Here is a 24,235-nt window from a genome sequence, read left to right as displayed (position 1 = left end):
GTCTCTCAGGAAGGATATACTGGTCCTGGAGCGTGTTTGGTGGAGGTTCATGAGAATGGTCCAAGGAATGAGAAGTTTAACATATGAGGAATGTTTGAGGACTCTGAATTTATACTCTATGGAGTTTAGGAGGATGAGGGGGAATATAATTGAAATGTACAGAATACCGAATGGCCTGGACTGAGTAGATGTTGGGAAGATATTTCCATTGGTAGGAGAGACTAGGACCCGAGGGCACAGCCTTAGAATAAAGCAAAGCCCTTTTAGAACTGAGATAAGGAGAAACGTTTTCAGCCAGAGATTGGTAAATCTATGGAATTCATTAGAGAAGGCAGTGAAAGTCTGGTCACTGAGTATTTTTAAGACTGAGATATCTAAGTTCTTGAGTATGAAGGGGATCAAGGGTTACGGGGAGAAAGCGGGAGAATGGGGTTGAGAAATATATCATGATTGAATGGTGGGGCAGACTCAATGGGCTGAATGGCCTAATTTTTGCTCCTGTGTTTTATGGCCTTATGGAGACTTGCACCTTTCGAGTAATAAGTTACCTTCCTGCTGCCAAAATGTGCTACCTCTCACTTATCTGTGCTGAATTCCATTCAATTATTTGTTCATTCTACATGTTTATTAATATTCTCCTGTAATTGTTGCAGTCCTCCTCAATGTTATTGTATCCCCATCAACTCTCAACCACCACCACCCCAATTTGATACTGTCTGAAAATTTAGAAATTGTGTTTTTGACTCCAAAGTCCAAATCACTATAGTAAATTTGAACAACCGTGGTTCCAACACACACATTTGTGGAACATCATTTCACACTTTGTTCCACTATGAACATCTACCCTTTGCTCCCAATCTCTGCTTTTTATCTTAAAGCTAGCTAGTACTCTAATTTAGTACTTGTCCCTTGACTTCATATTTTATTAATTTACTTGTTTATTATTATTGCTATTTAATAATTCAGATGAAAAACATCTTCTGCATTTCTTTTGTCCACTCTCTGTTATCTCCTTATAAGATTGAGTTAATCAAGCAAGATTTTTGTTTTTGAAATCCATGTTGACTATTTATTGTTATATTTCTCATTTCCTGGGACAGATTCTTCTGCCCTCTTTTTAGTGACATGTTTAGAGGTGTCGTGCTCTACTTTATTTTGGTCTGGGCTGAGAAGGACTTCCTACCTCACCCCAATTGATATCCTTAAATGAACCTTTAATGACCGCAATGGACCTCATCCCATTTCTGTGTCGGCCTGTTACAACGTGGGGAGCAGAAGCAAACCTGCTTGCCATCGCCTGGGGTAGGTTCTACCTTCAAGGTACACAATGCCTGATTGATGGACTTGACATCTTGAAGGAAGGGGCTACTGAGAGCCGATCCATTGCCCTTGCTACCAGCCTGACTCCCACAAAACATGTTTAGCCTGAGTTGCTCTGAGATTTGGAGCTTTAGGTGCCTGTATTTCCAGTAACAACCACTACCTCCGTGGAGCTTGGCTGAGCAAAACACTTCTGATTGGCAAACTCTTTTCCTCTTGACCAGCAGAACCTTAGGCTTTGAGATGAAGGCTATTTAACTGCCTAGTTGCCTCATGTCTTGGCAAACCTTCTGAAAGGAGACCACATCTCTGGCCAGCAGACAAGACTCCTATCATTTCCACTGAACTTTGCCCCATATTTTTATGTCCTGTCCTTTCGGATTCCGGTGTTATTCCTCCAATTGACATTAAGTTCAGTGGTCTGTAATTCCATGGACATGTTTTGTCGTACTCCTCGAGTAAAGAAATTACTTTAGTTATCTGGCATGACACCTTTTTCCAATGAGTTATTAAGTATGAGTAATTATGACTTGGCTATCTCTTTAGATTCTTTAAGATACATGAATGCAATCCATCTGGACCAGGATTCTTATCATGCATGTGTTTGTTTAGTTTATATAATGTATTCACCTTTTATATTTTATGGGCACTTATCTCATTAATCATCTCATTTAATGTCAAGTCTACTGTTCAATTATCCTCTTTTGAGGTGATATTTAATATTTCTACCATCTCTCCTATCTTTAAATCATTACTTGTGATATTCCTAATGGTTCTTTTCACAACACGTCCTTTCTTTTCAATTGGTATGCCTGTAAAATATTTGACTGTTTTGTTTTATATTCTGTATTATCTCTCTTTTCCAACCCTTTAACTATGTAATTCACTTGATCTGTCTGCTCCAGTGCCAATTTTCAACTGGTTTATGCAGTAGTCTAAGGATAATGACCTTTGAGGCCCTGCTTTGCCATTCTCCTTTTTTGATTTGTTCTTCACGTCTGTTATACAATGGACAGATTTACGTACAAATTCACTAGATGTTTCCATTAAAGTTTTGGTGAAAGTTATTAGAGTCTACTAAACTTAATCTAAAAAGTGCCTTTTTTTTTACTGTTTTGAATCCATTCAGACCAAACTCCAACTCCAACTCGTTTCCTTAAGAATTGTGAAGAGGTAGGGCTTTTTAATGAGCTGGCAAGTCCATTTGAAAATGAATTTAAGAAGGCTTCAGAAGATGACATCAAAAAGGTGAATAGTATTTATGTCTAGACTTTCTTTATGTTGAAACATGGTTTCATGGCAACAGTTGGTATGACTGAGCTAAATTTTCAGAGGATGTCTTGTTACAATGTTTACACAGATCTTTAATGTAACTAATTATTGAATAATGTACTTTGGACAACAGGTATTTTGTGACCCCTTTCTGGTGCAGTCGGTTCAGATATAATGCGATAGTTCTGTTTGCGTGCAATCCTGCATTATAAGAAAATCACGCAGTAGCAACACCGTTTAAACTAATGGGGCTGGAATCACATTATAGCCAATACAGATAATGAAAGTTTCCATTCTACAAATAACAATCTAAATTATTCAATCATGTTAAAGCCAATTCGTGTTGAAGAAACATGCTTTATAACAGAACCGGCGGTATTGTATGTAGCACCTAAATAGCAATCCTGGTTTAAGTCTGAATGTATTTATTACTTGTCCTTTAAGTTACATATGATGCATTTGTCATTTTTGAAGATACTAAAAGGAATGTGAACTTCGGAAATTGTAGTGAATGGGCAAAATTCTCTGGGGGAAGTGTGGATAAAATATTGTGGAAAATGTGATAATTGGAAATATTTTAATGAATCTGTGCAACTCATTGGTGTCTTTACGAAAGATAACCATTTTGTTCCTATCACAGCCACATTTTTAAACAAAACATAGAATGTAACTGATGAAGAACTTCCATCTTTGATTATAGGTTATAATATTGCTCTTGATTGCCCAATCAGTACAAACAAAATGTTTTCTACATCTGTTCATGTCTTCACCGCTCAATTAGCTGAATACAGAAAACTTTGTTTTAACTGGCACCTTGTGAACTAGCTTTCTCGATAAACAGGCAAAAATGATATACCTCAAATACAGCCAAGTTTATTGAATTATTCTGTCCAATTATAATAGCTTTTTAAAATTTACTTATCTTGGTATAAATATACTTGTTGTTCAATCAAATGACCACACGAAATACAACAGTGGATTCAATTTCAAGTGAGTTTCTCCTCAAATACTGCAAACTACCTCAGTGTCCGAATAGTCAGTTGAGGGTGCAAGTGAGAAGGCTGTCTGCCGATAAGTTTTATTTAAGGCAAAGTCGCGTTATCATTTAAATGATTTATGCTATAAATAAAGTATAATGATGATGTACATACCCCTGTATCATGCTTCCATTACTTAGCACATGTTTTGCATTGATTATGTGGACTCGTCAGTATCCAGAATATTTGATCAGTCGGCACACTCCTGGCTCAATAGGTGCTAGATAATAAAAGGTTTACTGTATTTCGATTTTTGTTTCCCCCAATTTTGTTCAAGAGGAACAATGCATTTTTGAAGTCCTGGAATTGAAGTTGAATCCAGGAAGAATGTGTGCTCTACACACTTCTTGAGACCAGTGACCAAGCAGTTTGTGATAGTACAACAAGCTGCTTGCCAGTTGTAAATGTTCAGCAAGATTGATTACTTCAAATGCTAACTGAATATTCTGAATGTGGTGGGAAGAAATTGGTCAATCAAAACTGACAGCTGGGACCTACCCATAGTCTTACTGTGGAGACATGAAGAAACCACTTACCCTAGGATATACAAAATTATGAGCAAAAAAAGAATTAGCGTACATTTTGGTGGAAACCTTCGGTCATCTTTTTAAGGACTTCTGGTAATTGCTTAGTTGCTGAGAGTCTGTATAAATTGTAGTGTGCATAACACATGACATGATTGTACGCAGTCTAATTTGGTAAAAGGGCCTGATGCCCACTCCTTTTGGAACCTCTACTAAGCAGCAGTGTGGCAGGAGGGATTCTTCTGAGCAGAACAAGCATGCTTTTGTTGCCTGCCATTTTGGTTCCTTGTAAGTACATTTTTTAAGACTGTAGGGCCTTCAAATTTCTAAGCCTATAGCTTTGTGAGTACTACTGTATGCAAGCTGATTTGTTCATGTTTTTCACGACATTGTTCATATTTTTAATATTGTGCACATCTTATTGTTGGTTATCTTTACATTATGTTAATAAATTCATGCCTAAGGACAAAAATTCAAACCATACAGTTTTCTAGCAATATATATATATAATTGCTCAAAATTGGTATTGATTTTAGTTTACATTGAAGTCTATTCGTTTCATTGCTTAGATGCCCTTGGACATGTCACCACTTGCTTTACCAGCAGTTAGAACTAAAGTGGAAGATATGCCGATTGTGGAAACAAGTCATCAGAATAGTCCCCTCCCTCACCCAGAGTCAACCACCAGTGATGAAAAGGTACTAAGTTTACATGATCAATTATTTTAAGTTGCAGCTTGAAATTTTCTGAAGAAAGTTAATTTAAGGAGAGAAACTGAAGAGAATCTGAAATCTGTTTCTCATTGCATAAAGCTAGGATAGCAGTGGGAGTAAGTAAAACTGATTGGTTAAATTGAACAAAAATATGTTGCGAATAATTTTGAAATGAAATTGCTAAATTAAATGGATATATTTTTAAAAATACACCACACAATCTTCTCAAAAATCACATTGGCACTGTCTTTTGCAGCAACTTAATTTCCAGATGTTCTTTTGAAATTAGAATGTTTTATTAGAAAAACCCACATGAAAGAAACCCTTAGGGATAAAATCATGTACTTTAAAAAAGTTGCTGACGTTAGCAACTATGGAACAAACCACATGCTCACCACATGGAAATCTGCCTCAGGAAGGACTTGTCAGAAGAAATAACTGACAAAAACCAGACTCAGAGGAAGTTGTGATTTAGATTAGTTTGGTTGATATTGTTTATATTCATATAATATCTGAAGTTAAGTTAAGTGTTTTGGAAATTGATGTAGTAGTAACGTTTTGGTCACAATCAGTGTGTGTTCAAGGCTGTTGAGGCTGTTAGACTGAGATGAAATTTGCCAATTCTCAGCATGCCATTAGCTGAAGTGTTAAGTAGAAGTAGCAGTATTTTCAGTCAAGAGGGAAATAACGTTGATGTGGATTACAGCATCCTACAATTGACCAAGTGGATGATAACGGACATTGAGTGTCTGCATGCTAGATTGTTTTTCACTCCAAACTGTAAAAGGATGCATGGGTATTGGGAAGCAATTTAGAAGATAAGAAATGGAAACAAGAATTCTATTCCAGACAAAGCTTTCATTATCTGCAAAAGACAGTGCCCTCAAGGCTCAAAATTAAGAAAGCTGGACCAGTAATTGTAAGATAATTAATGCGCATGAAAATGTTTGGCTGTTACAGTACAACAAACAAGGATGCTGAAAATGTCATCATGTCAGGCAGCAGCTGGGGAGAGAAAAACCAGACTAATGCTTTAGATCAATGGATTTTCATCAGAATTGGGAAAATGTTTCTGGCTTTTGTAGGTTTAGTCTATGCTTTTTAGTTTTTAGGATTTTATTCAAGATCTTTTCTTTTCAGGAAACAGTCTTTAATATTTTTCTCTCTGCTGTTTAACTTCAAAACAATCTTATTTGTTATTTTTCTGCTGAAGGATCTCTTCTAGATAATTAATGTATTTTTTAAAATGTTGAACTTTTCTGCAATGCAGTATTTGTAATGCAGTAAAAATATAATTAAAAATTTGTTTTAATATCTGATCTAGCTGTTTTCAGTATCCCAGCGAAAAGGGTACAACTGATGTACAACCAGCGAGTTGCTAGTTCCAATTTCTGACTAGCCACTTAGTCTGAGAAAGCAAGTCATAGGACTGGTCTTTGTTTGTTTCATATTGTATCTAATCTGTGCTTTGTACCTCATTGCAATACTTCAGAGGGACCAGACAATTTTGTTATTGAGAATTCAAGGCATTAATCGGCTTACGTAGAGGTAGTATTATGCATCTTTGGAGCAAGTGGGACATGATGCTGGATCTCCTGGCTCAAATAGGGACATTGCCACTGCCACTGTGTCACACGAACCTCGAATGTTGTCCAATATTTTCTAATCAACCTGTAAAAGGATATTATTACATGTCTCTGGCACTGGTGGCACTTGAACTCAGGTCTCCTGGCTCAGAGTTAAGGATACTGACACTGCTCCACAAAAACCACCTAACATTGTATTATGTATTTTCAGTCAACCTGTTCGTGTTACAACATTCCTCCCTCTCTCAAGTGGGACTTGAATGCAGGCCTCCCAGCTCAAAGTAAATGTTGCACAATTTTATAGTGATCAGAGTTTAACACCTGAAATGTCACTAATTTTAATTAATTTCTTTGAGTTGCTACCCTTCACATACTGTCTCTCAGAAACAGTGCAACTCTAATTTTCAGTAGATTTAGTCAGAAAAACGAACTAAAAACTAGTAGGGCAAGCATTTTTTTTATTTGAAAAATGCAGTTTTTTATTGTAAAATAAAATATTTCTGTTTTGTAAGGAAGCTGATATGAAGTTTAAATGCTAAAATTCACTGAAATTTTATTATGTTAAGGTATTGGAGTTAAATTGATTATGATCCACAGAAAGTTTTTTTTTGTGCATTGCTTTTGGGAGTAATATTGAAATTTGTTACCAAATAAATCCTTAGTACCATTTAGCAATCATGTAGAAGGTTGTGACTTTAACTGACATCAAAACTGTTATCAGGAAATGAAAAATTATTGATTATAGCGAGTCTATTCTGTATTAGTGCCCAGGAAAGTAATTTCAAATGTGATGTTGTTACATATACTTTACCTACACACATGTTTTATGCGTCTAGGAAACATGAAACGTACTCACCAATATATTTTATGATCTGGGGTTTGAGATTAGGGGAATTTAAACAGTTTAAATATTACAGGTCAGCTAACCCATCAGTGTTTGGCACAAGCCTGACCCATCCCTATAATTGGGTTGATGAGTAAAGCACCTGCTAGGTCCCCTGCCCTTAGAACTATCAAAGCGTTTAAGTAGTCAATTTATGGTCCCTTTTGGATTTCAATCTGCTTCAACTGCCATAATAGGCTGAGCAATGCATGGGAGTGACAGCAACAACCATTCTTTTCACCAATATTGGTGAAACATTGGGAAGAAAGGGAGTTGCTCCTTCTGTACATATCCGGGTCTCTACTGAGATGTTATTCACCAGCAGACTCCACGGAGTCTTCAGTGCAGCCTTCATATTCTTCTCTGCCTTGCCCACCCCTATACAATAAAGGCCCCTCTTATCTGTTGGTTGGACTTTTATAGTCTTGGGATTTTCTGGCAGGCCCAGCATGCCTATTTGTCCCTTCTGGCATTGCTGCAACTACATGAGCTGCCGACCAATTTGTTTGGCACTCTCAAAATAGACTTTCCTTCCACTGAGGAGCAATAGTTGCAATTGACCTTTTTCAAAAGGAGGTAAAGTGCCTAGGTTGAAAATGAGGTTTTGCTTCTCCAACTTTTGTTGAACATCATTGGAACTCTATCACAGGTCAGTGACAGAATTGGGAGCAAGGTGATTTATTGAAATCATGAGAAACTAGAACGTCATGATTGGTCCTTTCCGCAGAGCGAAGGCATTCTGCAAAGCGGTCACCCAGTTTGCATTTGATTTCTCAGTTTAAAGGAGATTGCATTTTGAGCACACATACAGAAGAGTAAAATACTGCATCACCTGGAAGATGTGTTTGCAGCTTTGGTTGGTGAGGAGGGAGGAGATAAATGGCAATTGTTACACCTATTATAATTGCATGGAAAGGTGCCATGGGGGAGTGACGATGTGCTAGGTGTGATGGAAGAGTCAGCCAAGGTGTGATGGAGGGAATGGTCTCCGCAGAATGCTGAGAGTGGAAGTATGGGAAAGATGTATTTGGTGGTGGTATTCTGCTAGAGGTGGCAGAATGGCAGAAGATGATCTTTTGAGTGCAGAGACTGGTGGAGTGGAAAGTGAGGAGAAGGGGAACTCTATTGTTTTTCTGGGATGGAGGGAAAGGGGTGAGGGCAGAACTAAGAGATGGGTCAGACACAATTGACAGCCATGTCAACCAATGTTTGTATGGGTGTGTCCTTGTTTCAGGAAAATGGAGGAAATGTTAGAGCTCCAGAGGAATAACATCATTGTACAGATAAGACTGGCAAACTGAGAAACTGGAAGGGTATCCTTGCAGGAAGTGGGATGTGAGGAAGTGTACTTGGAGGTAACTGTAGGATTCATGGTTTGTAGTGAATGTTGGTGGACAGCCTATTGTTATGGACCAGACCAGACCAGACCTCAAAATACATTAAGAAGGTAGCCTAGACCCTACTTTACAGGTAAATGTGAGATGTTGTGTTCCAGATGCAATCCGATTGGTCAAACTACTTGACAATATGCAAAACACAACTTATTCAAATACCAAAGAGCTATTGTCTCATTCTTTTCAATGAGATTCAAAGAAAATCATTAATTCTTTTGGTTGATTTTAAAATGTTGCAGTGAAGATATAGTAGCTATTATATTCTTTGTAAGTTAGAAGGAAGGCAACCAGCAAACTTTCTCAATGCTACTCATAACTATGCAATTAATTCAATTGCATAGCTGTGATATTATGAACAATGAACTCTGAATTTCGTGCTCTCGTAGATGAAAGGTGGGTGTGCAAGGCAATTGTGCTATTTATTCACTTGATTACACTGAAGTAACAAAACATTCTGGCCTAGATTGTCAACTTCAAGGCAAAAATTGTGAGCCAGGCCATTCCTGGTATCATGCTATCCAGTAGTGCTCACCAATGCTTTTTTATGATGGGATGCCAGGGACTGGTTGGAATCAGACTCCCGCCTCCAAAAGCAGGTCCAGCTGAGCAGATGTTGAAAATGCCATATTAGAAGACCTGCTCACTGGGGCATCGACCATTTTTGTAAATGATGTTCAGCACTATTATGCCTCACCCACCTCAATTCCAAACGCCTAGTGTACCCTCCATATCCCCTCATATCTTCCATTTCCCATGTCTCTTCCATGTTAGAGGCTTTGGAATATGGAGATGGCACTCTTCCGCATTTATCCTTCTTTCCCATGTTTTACTTGACCCTGAACTAAACTTGTACTCCTTTCCCAATTTCTATTTGAATATCATCACAACAGTACGAATATGGGTTCCAGTATTAACCTGAAAATGCATTACATGAATAGAGTTGAAAGTGTACTGAATGAGTTGGAATCTGTCGTTGAATGCTCTCTCCTCATCCATGTGGCTCATTTTAAGCCCCAAGTAAGTGGGAGTGGATAGACAATAAAACTTATTGATTTTTACAGAAGGACATTTAGGTCCAACATGCCCACTTCCTCCTCAAGGTTACACATTTGGATACTGGCAAGAAAAGTACTCGTCACATTTCCTCTTTGAATCTGATTGGGTGCTTATTGATGCAAAACATTTTTTGGGGAGAAAGGCATCAATGTGACTGTTCAAAAATATTTTTGAACTTGGTTCCAAATTTTACTTCAGCAGAACAGGTTTTCAAAGCTTGGGAAAGTGACCAGGGAAACAGAGGCAAGTTTAAGCATCAATTCAGCGCAGTATTGAAGTTGTCATTGTCGCATTTGAATAAAATCTCACTTAATTCATGCACAGTAAGTTCTATTGTTCAATCACTGCCAACTCGCGTGCTTGGAGTTTAAAATTGCGCACATGGATGGGGAGAGAACATTGAACTATATAGAAATATGTATAGCTGCATAGTGAAAAGAATAGAATAGATGACAAAAAAGAAAATAGTCGAGAAGCTTTTCCACCATACCACTGGAGAGTAATTCACTATCTCCTGAATAATACTCCAGGCATTAAGGCACATAGAATCCCTCAATATGTCTGGGTAACAAGTTGAGCTTGACAAAATCTCTAGGGAGTCACTGATTTCAACTTCTGAAAAGTAAGCAATTGTGCAGGAAATAGCACAAAATAATGTAAATGCATTCATAACACTGTAGAAATTGAATAACAACCCAGAAACTGCTGGAGCAGCTCACCTCTTGGCAAGTGCTGGGAATTACTTCAACCTTCAGATTAAAAGTTTTTCATGGCAATTTGCTGCAAATGTGAATTGATAATATCGTAGCAACACCAGTGGGAGACCTCATGAAAATCTAGATGAATCATTGGTCTATCCTTTTAACCAATCAAATTTAACACTAGAAAAGGGCAGTGGATGAATTTGAATCAAATTAGATATAGAAAGAGAAATAGAAAGTGAAGAAATATTGGACTAAGAGAGAGACAGACACACAGAAAAATTGAGAAAAGGTCAATTGAAAAAGACCTCTGAGAACAAATTTTATCTGCAGTAGTGATATTAAAAGTTTCAACTGTTCCCTTTCTGAAGCTCAAAGACTCCGGATCACAAATCACATGATTAACAAGATCCTTGCAATGTGAAATACTAGTGCTAAATGACTGTGATGAGTGTCATTTGTATTTCGGGTATAAATACAGCAACTTTTTAACAATTAAAAGGAGATGGACAGTGAGTTCCTGCTTTTTGCAAGGATCCTTGCAGACTGACAAAAATCCATCCAACAATTTATGGAATTGCACATTTCATGGCATATATCTTCCTCACCACAAATTGCTAAGATTTTATGCAGTTTCCTGAACTTCATATTATTTTTCTAGCAATTTGAGTTATTAGCACAATGTAACAACTTCTTCACTGCTAGCTCAGTCCACTTATAAGTCCGTTGCTTACAGTTCATACCTTTGAATTATTATACTGTATCAATGCATATATTTCAAAACAAAGTATCCATAAAAAAACTATCTGACAACTCTCACAAAGTCACCCCATTCGATCACCCACCTCTTTTAAATATCTAACCATTCTCCCTTAATTTTTTTTTCACACTCTGTTTTCATTGCACAGTAATTCAGATGCTTTACATAGAGTTTGGTTGCTGTTTTGAGCACTATCACCAATGTCTGCATTTCCTTGCAGTAACATTGCAACCAGGATTGTGCATACAACTTTCAAGGATGATTATAGTACAGGTTTGAGAATTTGTGTTCTATCCTTCTGACCCTACATTGAATATCTGGCTGGCTACTACACTGATAGTTTGTTGAGCTAACTGTCAATACCTAAAGTCAGTCTTCTGCATTGTCTCATATAGTCTAGTTATTTTGTTTATATTGCCCTTCTTTATTTTCATGTTCTAGTCTCATTGCCTTATATTTTAAATACTCTTGGATGTTTATGACATCATCTTTCAAATCGATTTTAGTCCCATTGTTTTTGGTTTCTTCTCTGTCTACATGTTGTCCAATGTTTGTTTATTATGTCTACCTACACTTCTCAATCTCTAGCTTTCCTTATATCGTAGAGACGTGAGTAGAAGAGGCGTGCACCAAGAACTACCTCAGTCAGTATGAGAACTGAACTTATACCATCAATGCCAATAAGCATCACATCTAACCATTTGATCTTTTTAGCATTACTGCATTGGTTTATAATGATCCAATGAAGTGCCTTCAGACATTTATTACGTTAAAGGTATTTTTTAAATGCAGTTTTGATGGAGTTGAGTTCTCATCTCTGACACTCCATGCAATACTTCACTGAAGTATCAACCTACTGTACATCAATATTTAAGTTTTGGAGTATGGATGCCACAGCCTCCAACTCAGGTGGAAAACTGTTACCACTGTTTAATGTTGTGTTCCTGTTTAAAACGCCACTAGTCAGTTTGGTGTCTCATGTAAATACTTTGCATAGATCCCATGAACTAACTAAGCACTGTGGCATATTGCTTATGATCTCTTATTGTATTGATGCAGCTCTATAAAAATCATCTTTTGACACATAAGGTATAATTTATTTTCAGTTCATTTTAGAAGCACACCTATGATTCCATGCCTTCCTGTGCCATGGAAAATATAAGAAAACTGCATGTATCTCGTACATTCTTTTTCTTTTTTCGTGGATAGGCACTGCAGCTGCATCTAGTGGCAGAAGTCTGCAATAAGGCATTGCAGTGTATTTTTTTCATGGTAGTCTAGATGTTAATATTTTAATCTAGAAAGATTGTTAACAAGGATTTCATTGAGATATATAAATGTGAAGTTGTATAATAGCTGAATGAGATAGCGGATATAGTAAAGGCAAAAGTATTTGTGATGCTTGAAGTGCTACTGAATCATATAAACAAAATGCAAGGTTACTGGAAGTATGACTTAAATTTTCTTAAATGTGCAAAAAGCAAATGATTAATATTTCTGGAGGTGAATTTTTTAAAAAGTTATATTTTTAATGTATAAAATTTATTCTTTTATGGAAATACATTTGCTATAAAAGTGATAAGGGTTACTAAGAAAGTCAGCAGAGCTTGGAATAAAATAATGTAACTGGGAGGTCAATCATTTATGAAGGACATTTATGATCTAATTAAATTTATTATTGCCTATTCATTATTGGATGGATTTAATGTCAGCTTTAAATAGTGGAAACAGTCTTCCACCTGAGTTGGAAACTGTGGGATTCACTCCAAAACTTAAATATTAATGTATGGTAGGCTGATAGATCAGTGAAATTTTGCATGGAATGTCCGAGATGAGAATTCAACTCTGTCAAAGCTGTGTTTAAAAAATGCCTTTAACGTAATAAAGTGTCCAAATGCACTTTGTTGGAGCATTATAAAATTTAGCACTGAGCCATGTAAGGACATATTGGGGCAGATGACTAAAATCTATGTCAAAGGGGTAAGTTTCAGGAACATCTTTAAAGAAGGACAAGTAGACAGAGGCCTTTAAGGATGAAATTCTAGAGCTGAAGGCGCAAGAATAGTGGAGTATTTAAATTTGGGAACTTTGAAGCAACCAGAATTGGAGGATTAAAGATACGGAGTGCTGTGGGGTTGAGGTGATTAGAGATTAGAAGGGCTGAGATCATGAAGGGATTTGAAGACACTTGTGAAATGTTTAAAGCTAAAACATTGATTAAATGGTAGATAGCATTGGTTGATGTAGTGGTGATGGATGATCAAGGACATGGGCATCAGATTTTTAGATAATAAATTTAGATTTAGATTTTTAGAGGGTAGAATATGGCCATGAATGTGTTGGAAAGGTCTGGTCTAGAAGTTGCAAAGGCTTCAGTAGCATCAGATGAGCCTGAGGGAAGGTGTGGGTGAAGCTGTGGAAGTGGAAATATCCAGTCCTGGTTATGCAGAGATATGTAACTAAAAACTCATCTTTTTAAACTGTGATGTAGTTCTGTTGCACAGTTCTCTTTAAGACAGATGACATCGCAACATGTTACACTTGGGTATGAAAGGTCTACATCTTACTCTATAAATTCAGTTGCTTGTCAGTTTGCAAACTGGTCTGTTAGTCAGCCAGTCAACTGTATATATAATGAAATAGTAATTTAAGTATGCAAATAACCCCCAGACTTGTATTGAAAACAACAAATGTTGGAGATGACTCTTCATCAGACAGTCATCTAGATTTGAAACATTACTTCTGTGATCTCCAGCATTTGTTTTTAGTTCAGATCCCAGCATCTGCAGTAATTTGCTCCTACCCAGACTAGTACGTCTGAGAAATGATATTTATGTACCTAGTTAGTTGTTAATAAACTTCTAGACACCAATACAAACACGACTCTGTAATATATGTTAAATGTGATAACCTATAGGAAGCCACAAAACACATCAAATATTATCGTTCTCATTCTGCTTATGCATTAAGCAGTTGCCAGTAGCTGGAGTCAGTAGCTAAGGAACAAAGTTCATGGCAAGGATCAAAGACCAAGGCTTTGGGTCTTTCCAGTATTAAATTGGAGGAATTGTCTACTCTTGCTGCACAAATTTCAGACAAGCAGTCACATAATTTAAAGTCCGTGGTAGACTGAGGAGAGTGCTGGTGAGGTTTAGCTGGGTGTCATCATACATGTGAGAACGGACCATGCAGTTTCGAATGATGATGTTAAGGGAAAGGGGCAGGATATATGACAGAAATGGCAGAGGCTGTGGTTAAACTTTCAGGAAAACTAGAGGTAATGGTGTGGGCACATGTTGCAGGTGATTTTCTAGCACTGATTAGATAAAGAATGGAATCAGCTGAGTGCGTTCCCATCCTAATGGAGGACAGATGTTGGGAGGTAGATACTATTGTCAACCAAGTGACAGGCTTGATCGGCAGTTTGAGAATGATGAAGAGAGTGAGTTTGGATGAGATTTATAATTTTGATAAGAGTTATTTCTATGCATTGGCTGGACCTTTCACCAGATTGTGGGACACAAACCTGGGTTCCAGGCAAGAAGGCCACATCTTATGCTTTTTTTGAAACATTAACTGGGCATTTGTGTCACTGCCATTTGTCTATTTTTATGAAGTACAAAACAGTTGATCTCATAATATCAGTAACTCAAAGACAGAATTTGTTTTATGTGAAGGATTTGGGATGTTTCTGAAAGCTGTGATAAAGAACTGAGTTAATTTTAAAAATGTTGTTCTGTGGTAGTCCTATAGCCTTCTAAATCATTTTATTTAGTTCCATAGTAGATATTTCATAGCAAACTTGTAAAAAAGTGCCCTAACGATGCAGCAGACAAATCAAATTGTCAATCTTCCATGTCTATTATTTCTTTAAGAATGACATTGTAAAAATTTCTCCAAGTATATGAAGTATTCCAGTAGTTTGAGCTATGTGGTATTCGCAGGTTATGCGTGATACTATATTATGTGTAAATGCACAATTCACAGTTTTGATGGCGATCAATGATTCGGAAGATCCTGGTGATCATAATAATCAGTGGAGACTCAGTATATACACCACATTGTTTGTTTGTTTTTTAAGTAACTGTGGTGTCAAATTTGTCTAAATATATTTGTCATCCTATTGATCTGTGATTTGTGATGCATTCTGGGGGCCAAAGTATCTTCTGTTAAACTGTAGTTAAAAATTACAGAAATCAACTTCTGACTTTCAGTCCCATTTTGGCTCGGCCTAGCAGCTGTCGCTAGAAATGACAGACTTGACGCACAGTCTATTAAAACAACATAAATGCTGCATTCAATATTCAATACAACAGGAGTAATAGATTGAGAGTTTGCTGTGATAGTCAGAGTGTGGTACTGGAAAAATGCAGCCAGTCAAGCAGCATCCAAGGAACAGGAGAATTAACGTTTCAGGCATAAACCCTTCATCAGAATTGAGCATTGTCCGCCAAGGGGATTGAGAGATAAATGGGAGGGGGATGGGGCTGAGGGAAGGTAGGTGGGAATGCAATAGGTAGATGAAGGGGAGGGGGGTGGTGAAAGTGATAGATTGGAGAGTAGGATGGAACAGATAGGTGGGAAGCCCTCCACTTCAGCTACCTATCACACTTCAAGCTACCCCACCACACCCAGCCTTATTCTTCTCCCCTGCCCTGCCCCCCATTTATCTCTCAAGCCCCTTGGCGCACAAGCCTCATTCCTGATGAAGGGCTTATGCCTGAAACGTCGATTCTCCTGCTCCTTGTCTGTTGCCTGACGAGCTGTGCTTTTCTAGCACCACACTCTTTGACTCTGATCTCCAGCATCTGCAGTCCTCACTTTCTCCTTTGCTGTGATAGTGGCAATTAACTGCCGAAATAGTATGGTTTAATTTAATGGATGGAATAGGCTTCTGGTCATATTGTTGGTCTGTTTGTGTCACCTTGTATGAATTATTTGTAATCTATAATATCAAGTAGTTGCAGTTTCTTTTTTCAGTCAAGTTTGACACTTTTGATGCAAGTAGTAGGAATGCACACTTACTTACCATGAGGCATTGAATCAACATCCCACATTCTATCATGTGTGTTTTTCGCAAATTTTGTCTGTTCTTCTAATTGACTTTTAATGAATAAATCAATGTTATTAATAAAATATAAGTGCAGAAAACATTCACAGTGAAGTTGCCATTGTGTTTGACTCAATTTCTTTGGAATATATCATAACAGGACTGATTTTGCTTTGATTGTATGATTGATTTTAACAGTTTTACAATTGATGGACCATAAACCATGGTTCAGCAAAATGATGCTATATATCTTTGAAATATATATTGAAATTGATCATCGTATCCTGTTCACAAGTTCATCTTACGCTTTCTATTGGCTACTTCAAAAACTGCAGTGTTATTATCTATAACATAAAAAAGCTTGCATCAGATGTGCATTACAAGTTATGACTTCAAATCCCATAATGAAAAGTTGTAAAATTAAATTCAATAAATTTGATAATTTATGGGTTAGCCCCAGGAATAAATTACCTTCAATACTGCTAGATTATTTTAAAACCTCCAAATGGTTCACAAAAGACCTTCAGCAAAGGGAGTCTGGCCACTCTGCCTGATTTAGCCAGCACATGACTCCAGTCTCACAATATGTACTTGACCTCTAATGCCCTCTTTAGTGGCCTACTAAGGCACCTCAGTCATGAGCAGCTTTGCAACCTGCCACAAACCTTACTTCCTAATGTTTGTGTTTATTAGTTGCTCTTGTCTGTCAACAATTATCATTAGAAATTGCTATCAGGATTTTCTACCTATTCACAATCCAGTTACAGCTTGCTCTAAAAAAAATTTTCTGAAGTCTCCCAATCCCATTAACATTTTTGTACCTGTAAAACAAAACTTTTATTCATCAAATGATTGTGTGTATTGCCACAGGCAATTGACAGTAGTAATGCATTGTAAACTTAGTGCAATGTGCAAACTTCCATTCCTCTTCATAAATTCCTGGACAAATTTGTAATGGAAACTGCTGAGATAAATTTATCATGTTGTAATTGCCATCCACCTTCCAGTAGTGCAGTAAAAGCTCCTAGATAAAGTTCTGTCAAAGATAGAATCAGTTTTAAACAAGTCAGCATTTGGATGTAGGTTTAATAGCACCATATATTATTAAAGAAAGATCTTTCATGATCTATAATTTAATTTGGAAAATAAAATCTGGCACTATGAACTGCTAACTTGTGACACGTGCTGCAACCGTACCTTTACTATATGAAAAAAAGTGCAAAGTTGCTCCCTTATTCTTTCACCATCTCTCTGCTTGTTGGTTTATATTACCTTCCAATAAGGTAGTGTCTCAATCTCAAAGTTCTCCTCTTTGTTTTCAAATTCCTCTATGGCCACACCTTTTCCAACCTCTGTAACATTTTTTAGCTTTACAGCTCACCAAAATCTCTGCCTCCTTCAAATTCTGGCCTGTTTCTTGGTCATTCCTGATTTTAATGACTTCACCTTTGGCAGCCATGCTTTTAATAATCTGGGCCCTGGGCACAGAAGTTTCATCCCTAAACATTACTACCTCATTCCCTTTCAAAATCCATATAAACCTACTTCGTTTGTCCTATAATCTGCCTGTTCCTCGATATCAAATTTTATTTGTTGGTGAAACACTTTGGACATTTTAGTACATTAAAGGCAAGTTGTTATTGAGTCATTATCTTCAGATTAACTTTTAGCGTGGACCTTATTTATTTGAGCAGAACCGCTTATCACTGCAAAATAGTTTTATGCCCTTTAGACAGAGCCTCATCTGCCTTTCTTAAGTCTTCTTCCTCCACCTTTAAAAGCTTTTCCTAAGCTTATGGATTTGACCAAAGTGTTGAGCTTTCAGGACTTGTAAACATTTTGTGAGTCTTGACACTCCCACAAAAGCCCTTTCTGATGCTGATGAGTCTGTTTATTTGATCTCCTGCACAAATCTTGAGAGCTTAAAAAGGAAAACACTGATAAATGGATCTGTGTTTTGGTGGATAATAGGTGTAAATTTACACACCTTACCACCACTTCACTTGAGGACTTTGATTTCCTATTGACAGCCTCCTAACCTCCATCTCATCCCCATGTCCAATCTGCTGCTGCTCCTGTGTCTTCCCCTCACAGTCCTCTTCTGTTGCATCCTTTACCTCTTCTTTGTCATTGTCATCCTCTTTCTGTTCTTCTTTTCCAGATTTCTCCCTCCCCATCCTCTTCTGGCATTGATTACTATGCATCGGTAGACTTGATAATGTATTCAGTGTTACAAAGAATAAATAACCTTATCCTCGAACTCACTATTATAAATAACATGGCAGAGCTGCTAGAGTTATGTGTACTTGTTAAAAAATCAAGTTAATATCATTTTGAAATTTTGATATAGGATGCCCCATTACAACAAACACAAACTGTATCAACTATTCGTCCAGCATCTTTGCAAGTTCCTAATGTACTACTTGCAAATTCAGAAACTGGTGTTGTCATACAACAGGCTTTGCCCTCTCCAACCTCTACTTCTGTCATCACACAGACTCCACCAACAAACAGAAATATAGTGTAAGTATTGAGAATTGTTTTTCATTTATGATGTCAAAATATAGTCCAATCAAATATGGGAAGTTTTGGTCTCACATCTGCTTGTCTAGATAAAAATAAATTTGCTTGAAAGTTTCTTAATTAAAAAGTAACTGAATAATCCAATCAGAATCTAACAAATTGTGCAAGAATGGCAGCAACTGCAGATGTTCGAAATTCGAGATTAAAAAGAATTAGATGTCAGGTTAGCACTTGATAGCATTGTTTCTTTTGAGTCAGAAGATGTGTTTAAGCCCCACCATAGTCTTGAGCATGCAATATGGATGGACAAATCAGTACAATTGTAAGAGAATGTTACATTGTCAAAAGTACTGCCGTTTGGATGAGACCTTAAACTAACATCTTTTCTGCCTGGTCAAATAGATGTAAAATATTCTATGCCACTATTTATAGAGGAGCAGGGATTTCTCCTATTCTTCTACAACAGTTTTGACCTAACACCACCACAGGCTGGTTGTTCAACTCATTTATTGTTTATGGGATGTTATTGCATGCAACTTGACCTCCATGCTTATTAAACATTGTTACAAAGACTGCTTTAAGTCATTAATTTGGTTGTAACGTGCTTATATAAGTTCAAGTTCTTTATTCCAAGGTTTTTTTGGTTATACTTTAAGAAAAAGCTAAGTATTATGGGAAAAGGTTGTAATTTCATGTAGAATTGATTCCAACAAAATTTAAAAATTTTGAATGAAGGGGTGAGTAGCTAAAGCTTTGAAATCATTTATAAATTAGTGCAATTTGAATTGCATTGTTTCACCTGCACAGTTGTACAATTTAAAAGTATGCTTCTAATAATTGTACCAATATTTATTCGAACTGCAGTTACAGTAATTCTAAAATTTTGCTTATTTTTAGACCAGTATCTGGTTCAGTTCCTCTCTTGTTACAGCTACCTAATGGACAGACCATGCCTGTCACTATTCCTGCATCAATCACAAACCCATCTGTCCGTATTCATACAACAGTTCCCGTAAGTGGACAAAAGCATATTAGAATATTACATTAACCTTTTATATTTCTGCAGTATGTTAATCAATTTTAATGTTTCGGTGAGGGGTGTGGTCTTTGCTTAATCTTTGTATGTTAGTATATGAAATGAGCAAGTTTCTTATTTCACTAATGGCAATGAAAGTCTGTAAGCTGTTACAGAAGGGCATATTGTGATTTCATTCTCCACACCAAACATAGAATTTTGTTGTTGTGTCAGGGACTTGCCTTCTGGCTGGATAGCCAACAAGGGACCCATGCTATCTGATATTGGGAAACCTTGCTGAACCATACACCAATCAGCTAGCTTTAAGGTCATTTGGCCTTTCCTTGGAATCAAACTCAATAGCTAGATTTCATGCCTTATAGTAGCTGCTAGCTAATCAGAGGCCAGCAGGGATTGCAGTCACTGAGCACCACTGAGGAGGCCATGGGTTCTTTCTGGTAAGATATCCGCATTAGCGTCTATAAGCGTGTAGCAGACATGCTGTAGATAAGTAATGCAGCAGGGACTGGGTCTGTAGCAAAGGAGTGTGGCTTTCATTGGGCCACTCCCCTTTCTCGTCACTGCTGTCAATCTAAGGTGAGAAGCAGCCCGAATTTGTCATCCATGTCAAATTGCAACAGGTCCTTTTGCAGCTGGGCTAATTCTGGCAATGGCAGAACTTGTGCAGCCACAGAAGAATCAATTAGTGGAGCGGCATCAAAGCTGACAGTGAACCCCTCTGCCCAGAAATTATTTCTGGTGGAGTTAGAAATGCAGCAGGATTCTGGTAGAACACCACCCCATATAATTGAATACCCTTTCTGCCTTCAGACTTGATGCCAACGAAAGTAGAAGGTTCTGCCCAAATTTAGATACTCTGAAACTGCAAAATTTAACAGATATTTCAAATATAAACCAACCATTTAATAAGAAATGGACAGTTGCAACTTGATATCTTAGAGGGTGAGACTGGGGAATTAACCATGGGAAACCAGGAAATGGCAGCGACTTTGAATAAGTATTTTGCATCATTCTTCACAGCAGAAGATATAAAAGCATCTTCAGAATCAGAGAAAAATGAGCATCAAAGAATGAAGGAGTTTAACGTAATCATAATCATTAGAGGAAAAAGTACTAAGAAAGTAAATGGGGCTAACAGCTACCTTAGATTCTGGAAAGGCACCAATGGATTGGAAAACCATAAATGTAACTCCACTATTCAAGAATGTAGAGAGGCAGAAAGCAAGAAAAAATAGTTCAGTTCATTTAACATCTGTCTTTAAGAAAATGCTGCGATCTATTAAGGAGGGAGCAGGAAGACATTATATTATAAAGACGCAGCAAATATAATTTTGTGTTTATGATTGTCAGATTTATTATAGTCCTTTGAAGATGTAACAAACAGGGTGGATAAAATGAGTAAGTAGATTCAGTGCATTTGAATTTCCAAAGAGTATTTAATAATATACCACATTGGTTGCAGGACAAGATAATGACTTGCAGTGTCAGGCAATGACGTAATAGCAGAGATAGAGGATTGAATAACTGACAAGATGCAGAGAATCAGGATAAACAAATCGTCTTCAAGTTGGCAAACTATAACTAGTGGAGTACCATAGGTATCAGTGCTGAGGCCTCAACTACCTTCAATCTGTATTCATGATTTGGTTGAAGGGGCTGACTGTATTGTGGTCTCAAGGTAGGAAAGTAAGTTGTGAAGAGAACGCAAATGAGTCTACAAAGAAATATCAGTAGGTGAAAAGAGTGGGCTAAAGTTTGGTAGTTTGGTGGAAAGAATAGAAAAGCAGAATACTATTTACAACTGTACAGAGAGATCTGAATGTTCTTGTGCATGATTCACAAAAAGCTAGCATACAAGTTTATTATTAGAAAGGCAAATCAAATGTCTGCCTTTTATTATAAAAGGGATGGAGTTTTAAAGTAGGGAAATCTTGCTACAGTCATGCATGACTACGATGAATCTGCACATGTATTGTGCACAGTTTTGTAATTGCATTAGAAGCAATTCAAATCATATTAACTTGGTCAATTCCTGAAATTGAGGTTGTCTTGCTCAGAAAGACTGGACCTGTTTTCATTGAAGCTTAGAAGGCTTAAAGATTATCTTCTGGCAGCATACAAGATCCTAAGGAAACTTATCAGGTTAAATGTTGAAAGGAGACAGTAAGGACTGCAGACGCTGGAAGCCAGAGTTAATAGATGTGAAACTGGAAAAGCACAGCAGGTCAGACCAAATCTGAGGACTAGGAAAGCTGACATTTTAGGCCAAAACCCTCTGTCAGGAATTGGGGGGGGGGAGCCCAGAATTATACAGAGGGAGGGTTTGGGGCTGGGGAAAGGGTAGGTCGGATCGAGGTAGATGGTTGCAGGTAGGAGGAGGGGTGGAGCAGAGAGGCGAATCGAAAAATGGTCAGGTAAGGGAGGTGGGTGGGGAGTGACAGTGAGTGAATGCTGGACATAGGATAAGGCTGGGGGGTGGACGGATTGTGAAGCTGGTGAAGTCAATATTGAGGCCATTGGGCTGTAAACTCTTAAGGTGAAATCTCAGGTGTTCCTCCAGTTTACGTTTGGCAGTGGAGGAGGCCAAGTATTGACATGTCGCTGGGGGAGTGGGAAGGGATATTAAAATCGGGTTGATCTTCCAGGGAGTTACTGGGTGAATAGTCCCTGCGGAAAGCAGACAGGTCGGGAAGGAAATACCTTTTTGGTGGCAAAAATGTCAGAGGATGATCCGTTGGATTTGGAGGTTGGTGGGATTGTACATGAGGACTAAGGGTGCTCTATCTTTATTGTTATTGGGGGAAGGAGGTTTGAGGGCAGAAGTGCAGAAGATGGAGGAAATGCAGTTGAGGGCATCATTAATCACAGAGGAGGAGAAACTACGGTCCTGAATGTCAAAAGAATTTTTTTGTTTTGAAAGGTATTTCCCCTTATGAAGAGACTAGAATCAGTTGATAAATATGAGAGTTTTTAATTTTAAAATATAAGACGGGGATGCGGAGAAATTATTTCCCTTTTGAGTGTTATGTATGTTGAAACTTGTTACCTCAGAGGATAGTGGTGGTAGGGTTATTTCTTATTTTTAAGTTAGAATTAGATAGGCTGATTACTAACAAGACATTCAAAAGATATAAGGAATAACCAGGAAAGTGTTCAGGTTACAATCAGATCAGTCATTATCTTGTCAAGTGGTGGAGAACTTTGAGGAACTGATCAGCTTACTCCTCCTAATTTAAATATTTGTATATTCACATGTCAGCAAATGTGGGTGTAATTAATGAGTCCTGTGTTCCTCACTCTGATCTCTTGCATATCTCATCTTGCTCATAGCAACACAGAAAATTGGAGCAGGCCATTCAGCTCTTTGTGCCTGCTTCACCATTGACGCTAATTGTGGCTGATCGTCCAACTCAGAATTCTATTTCCATGTTCGCCCCATGCCCTTTGATCCCTTTAGCCCTAAGGACTATATCTTAACACTTTTGTGGCCACAACTGCTTTCTGTGGCAGCGAATTTCACAGGCTTCAGTAAAACTTCTCATCTCAGTCCTAAATTGCCTACCTTGTATCCTTAAACTTTGAGCCCTAGTTCTAAACTCCCTGGTAATCGGAAATATTCTTCCTGCATTAATTATATCTAGATCTGTTAGAATCCTGGTTCCTGCTCTTCTCCCTCCACCTTGCAAAATTTCACTCACTTCTGGGAACATATATTCAACTGACTGGATATTATGCCCCAGAATTCCTTTATTTCTTCACTTTCCCTTTTGTCTTTAAGGTATGTTTGTAATTATTGTAATCACAATGTTTTGGTATACTGTGATATGCCTCTAGTGCATGAGAGAATTAAACACTGACTTTCTGGCCGAGAGGACGCTACTACTGCACCGCAAGAATCCTGCAAGAGCATTCTTATAATGTATTTAATTTACCACACATCTAAGTTATGTGAAATTTAATTCCTTGATGTAGCAATCATGTTGGCAGGTTGTGAAGTGCCTTGGGATATTTAGCTGTATGAAAAGAATGGTATAAATGCAGATATAGTGGTATTACAAAGATTTTATTGACTGCTCTAATTGTGCTGTTCCATTTTCTACACAATAGATTATCAGGCCTGTCACCATGGTGCCTAATATCCCTGGAATTCCAGGTCCTCCAGTCAACAACATTGAACCTTCCTCTCCACAACCTATGCAGTCAGAAGCTAAACTGGTAAAAAGAAAAATATGTATACCTACAAGTTACTGTTATTGCTTTTATTCATTTATCACTTTTTTTAGTACTTGAGTGTAAATCAAGAGTGCAATCAAAAAAAAGTGGAACCCAATAAAAATATGATTGACAATTGGCAGTTCTTTTAATATCCCCTTTTGCTGT

General features: G+C 37.5%; 1 protein-coding gene across 4 annotated transcripts in view; it reads left to right on the top strand.

Moving 5' to 3' along the window:
- Positions 1-24,235, top strand: part of atf2 (activating transcription factor 2) — a 146,961-nt gene that overhangs the window by 46,895 nt on the left and 75,831 nt on the right. For 3 of the 4 annotated variants that reach the window (XM_060827933.1, XM_060827934.1, XM_060827935.1), the window contains 5 exons: positions 2,450-2,568; positions 4,723-4,851; positions 18,647-18,819; positions 19,717-19,831; positions 23,963-24,070. In XM_060827933.1, the coding sequence (XP_060683916.1) occupies positions 2,450-2,568; positions 4,723-4,851; positions 18,647-18,819; positions 19,717-19,831; positions 23,963-24,070 (644 nt within the window). The remainder of the gene's footprint in view (positions 1-2,449; positions 2,569-4,722; positions 4,852-18,646; positions 18,820-19,716; positions 19,832-23,962; positions 24,071-24,235) is intronic. The other variant, XM_060827936.1, reaches the window with a different exon arrangement.

Source organism: Hemiscyllium ocellatum, chromosome 7 (genome assembly GCF_020745735.1).
Source record: "Hemiscyllium ocellatum isolate sHemOce1 chromosome 7, sHemOce1.pat.X.cur, whole genome shotgun sequence".
NCBI classification, from domain to species: domain Eukaryota; kingdom Metazoa; phylum Chordata; class Chondrichthyes; order Orectolobiformes; family Hemiscylliidae; genus Hemiscyllium; species Hemiscyllium ocellatum.
This window is presented reverse-complemented; position numbering and strand designations above follow the sequence as displayed.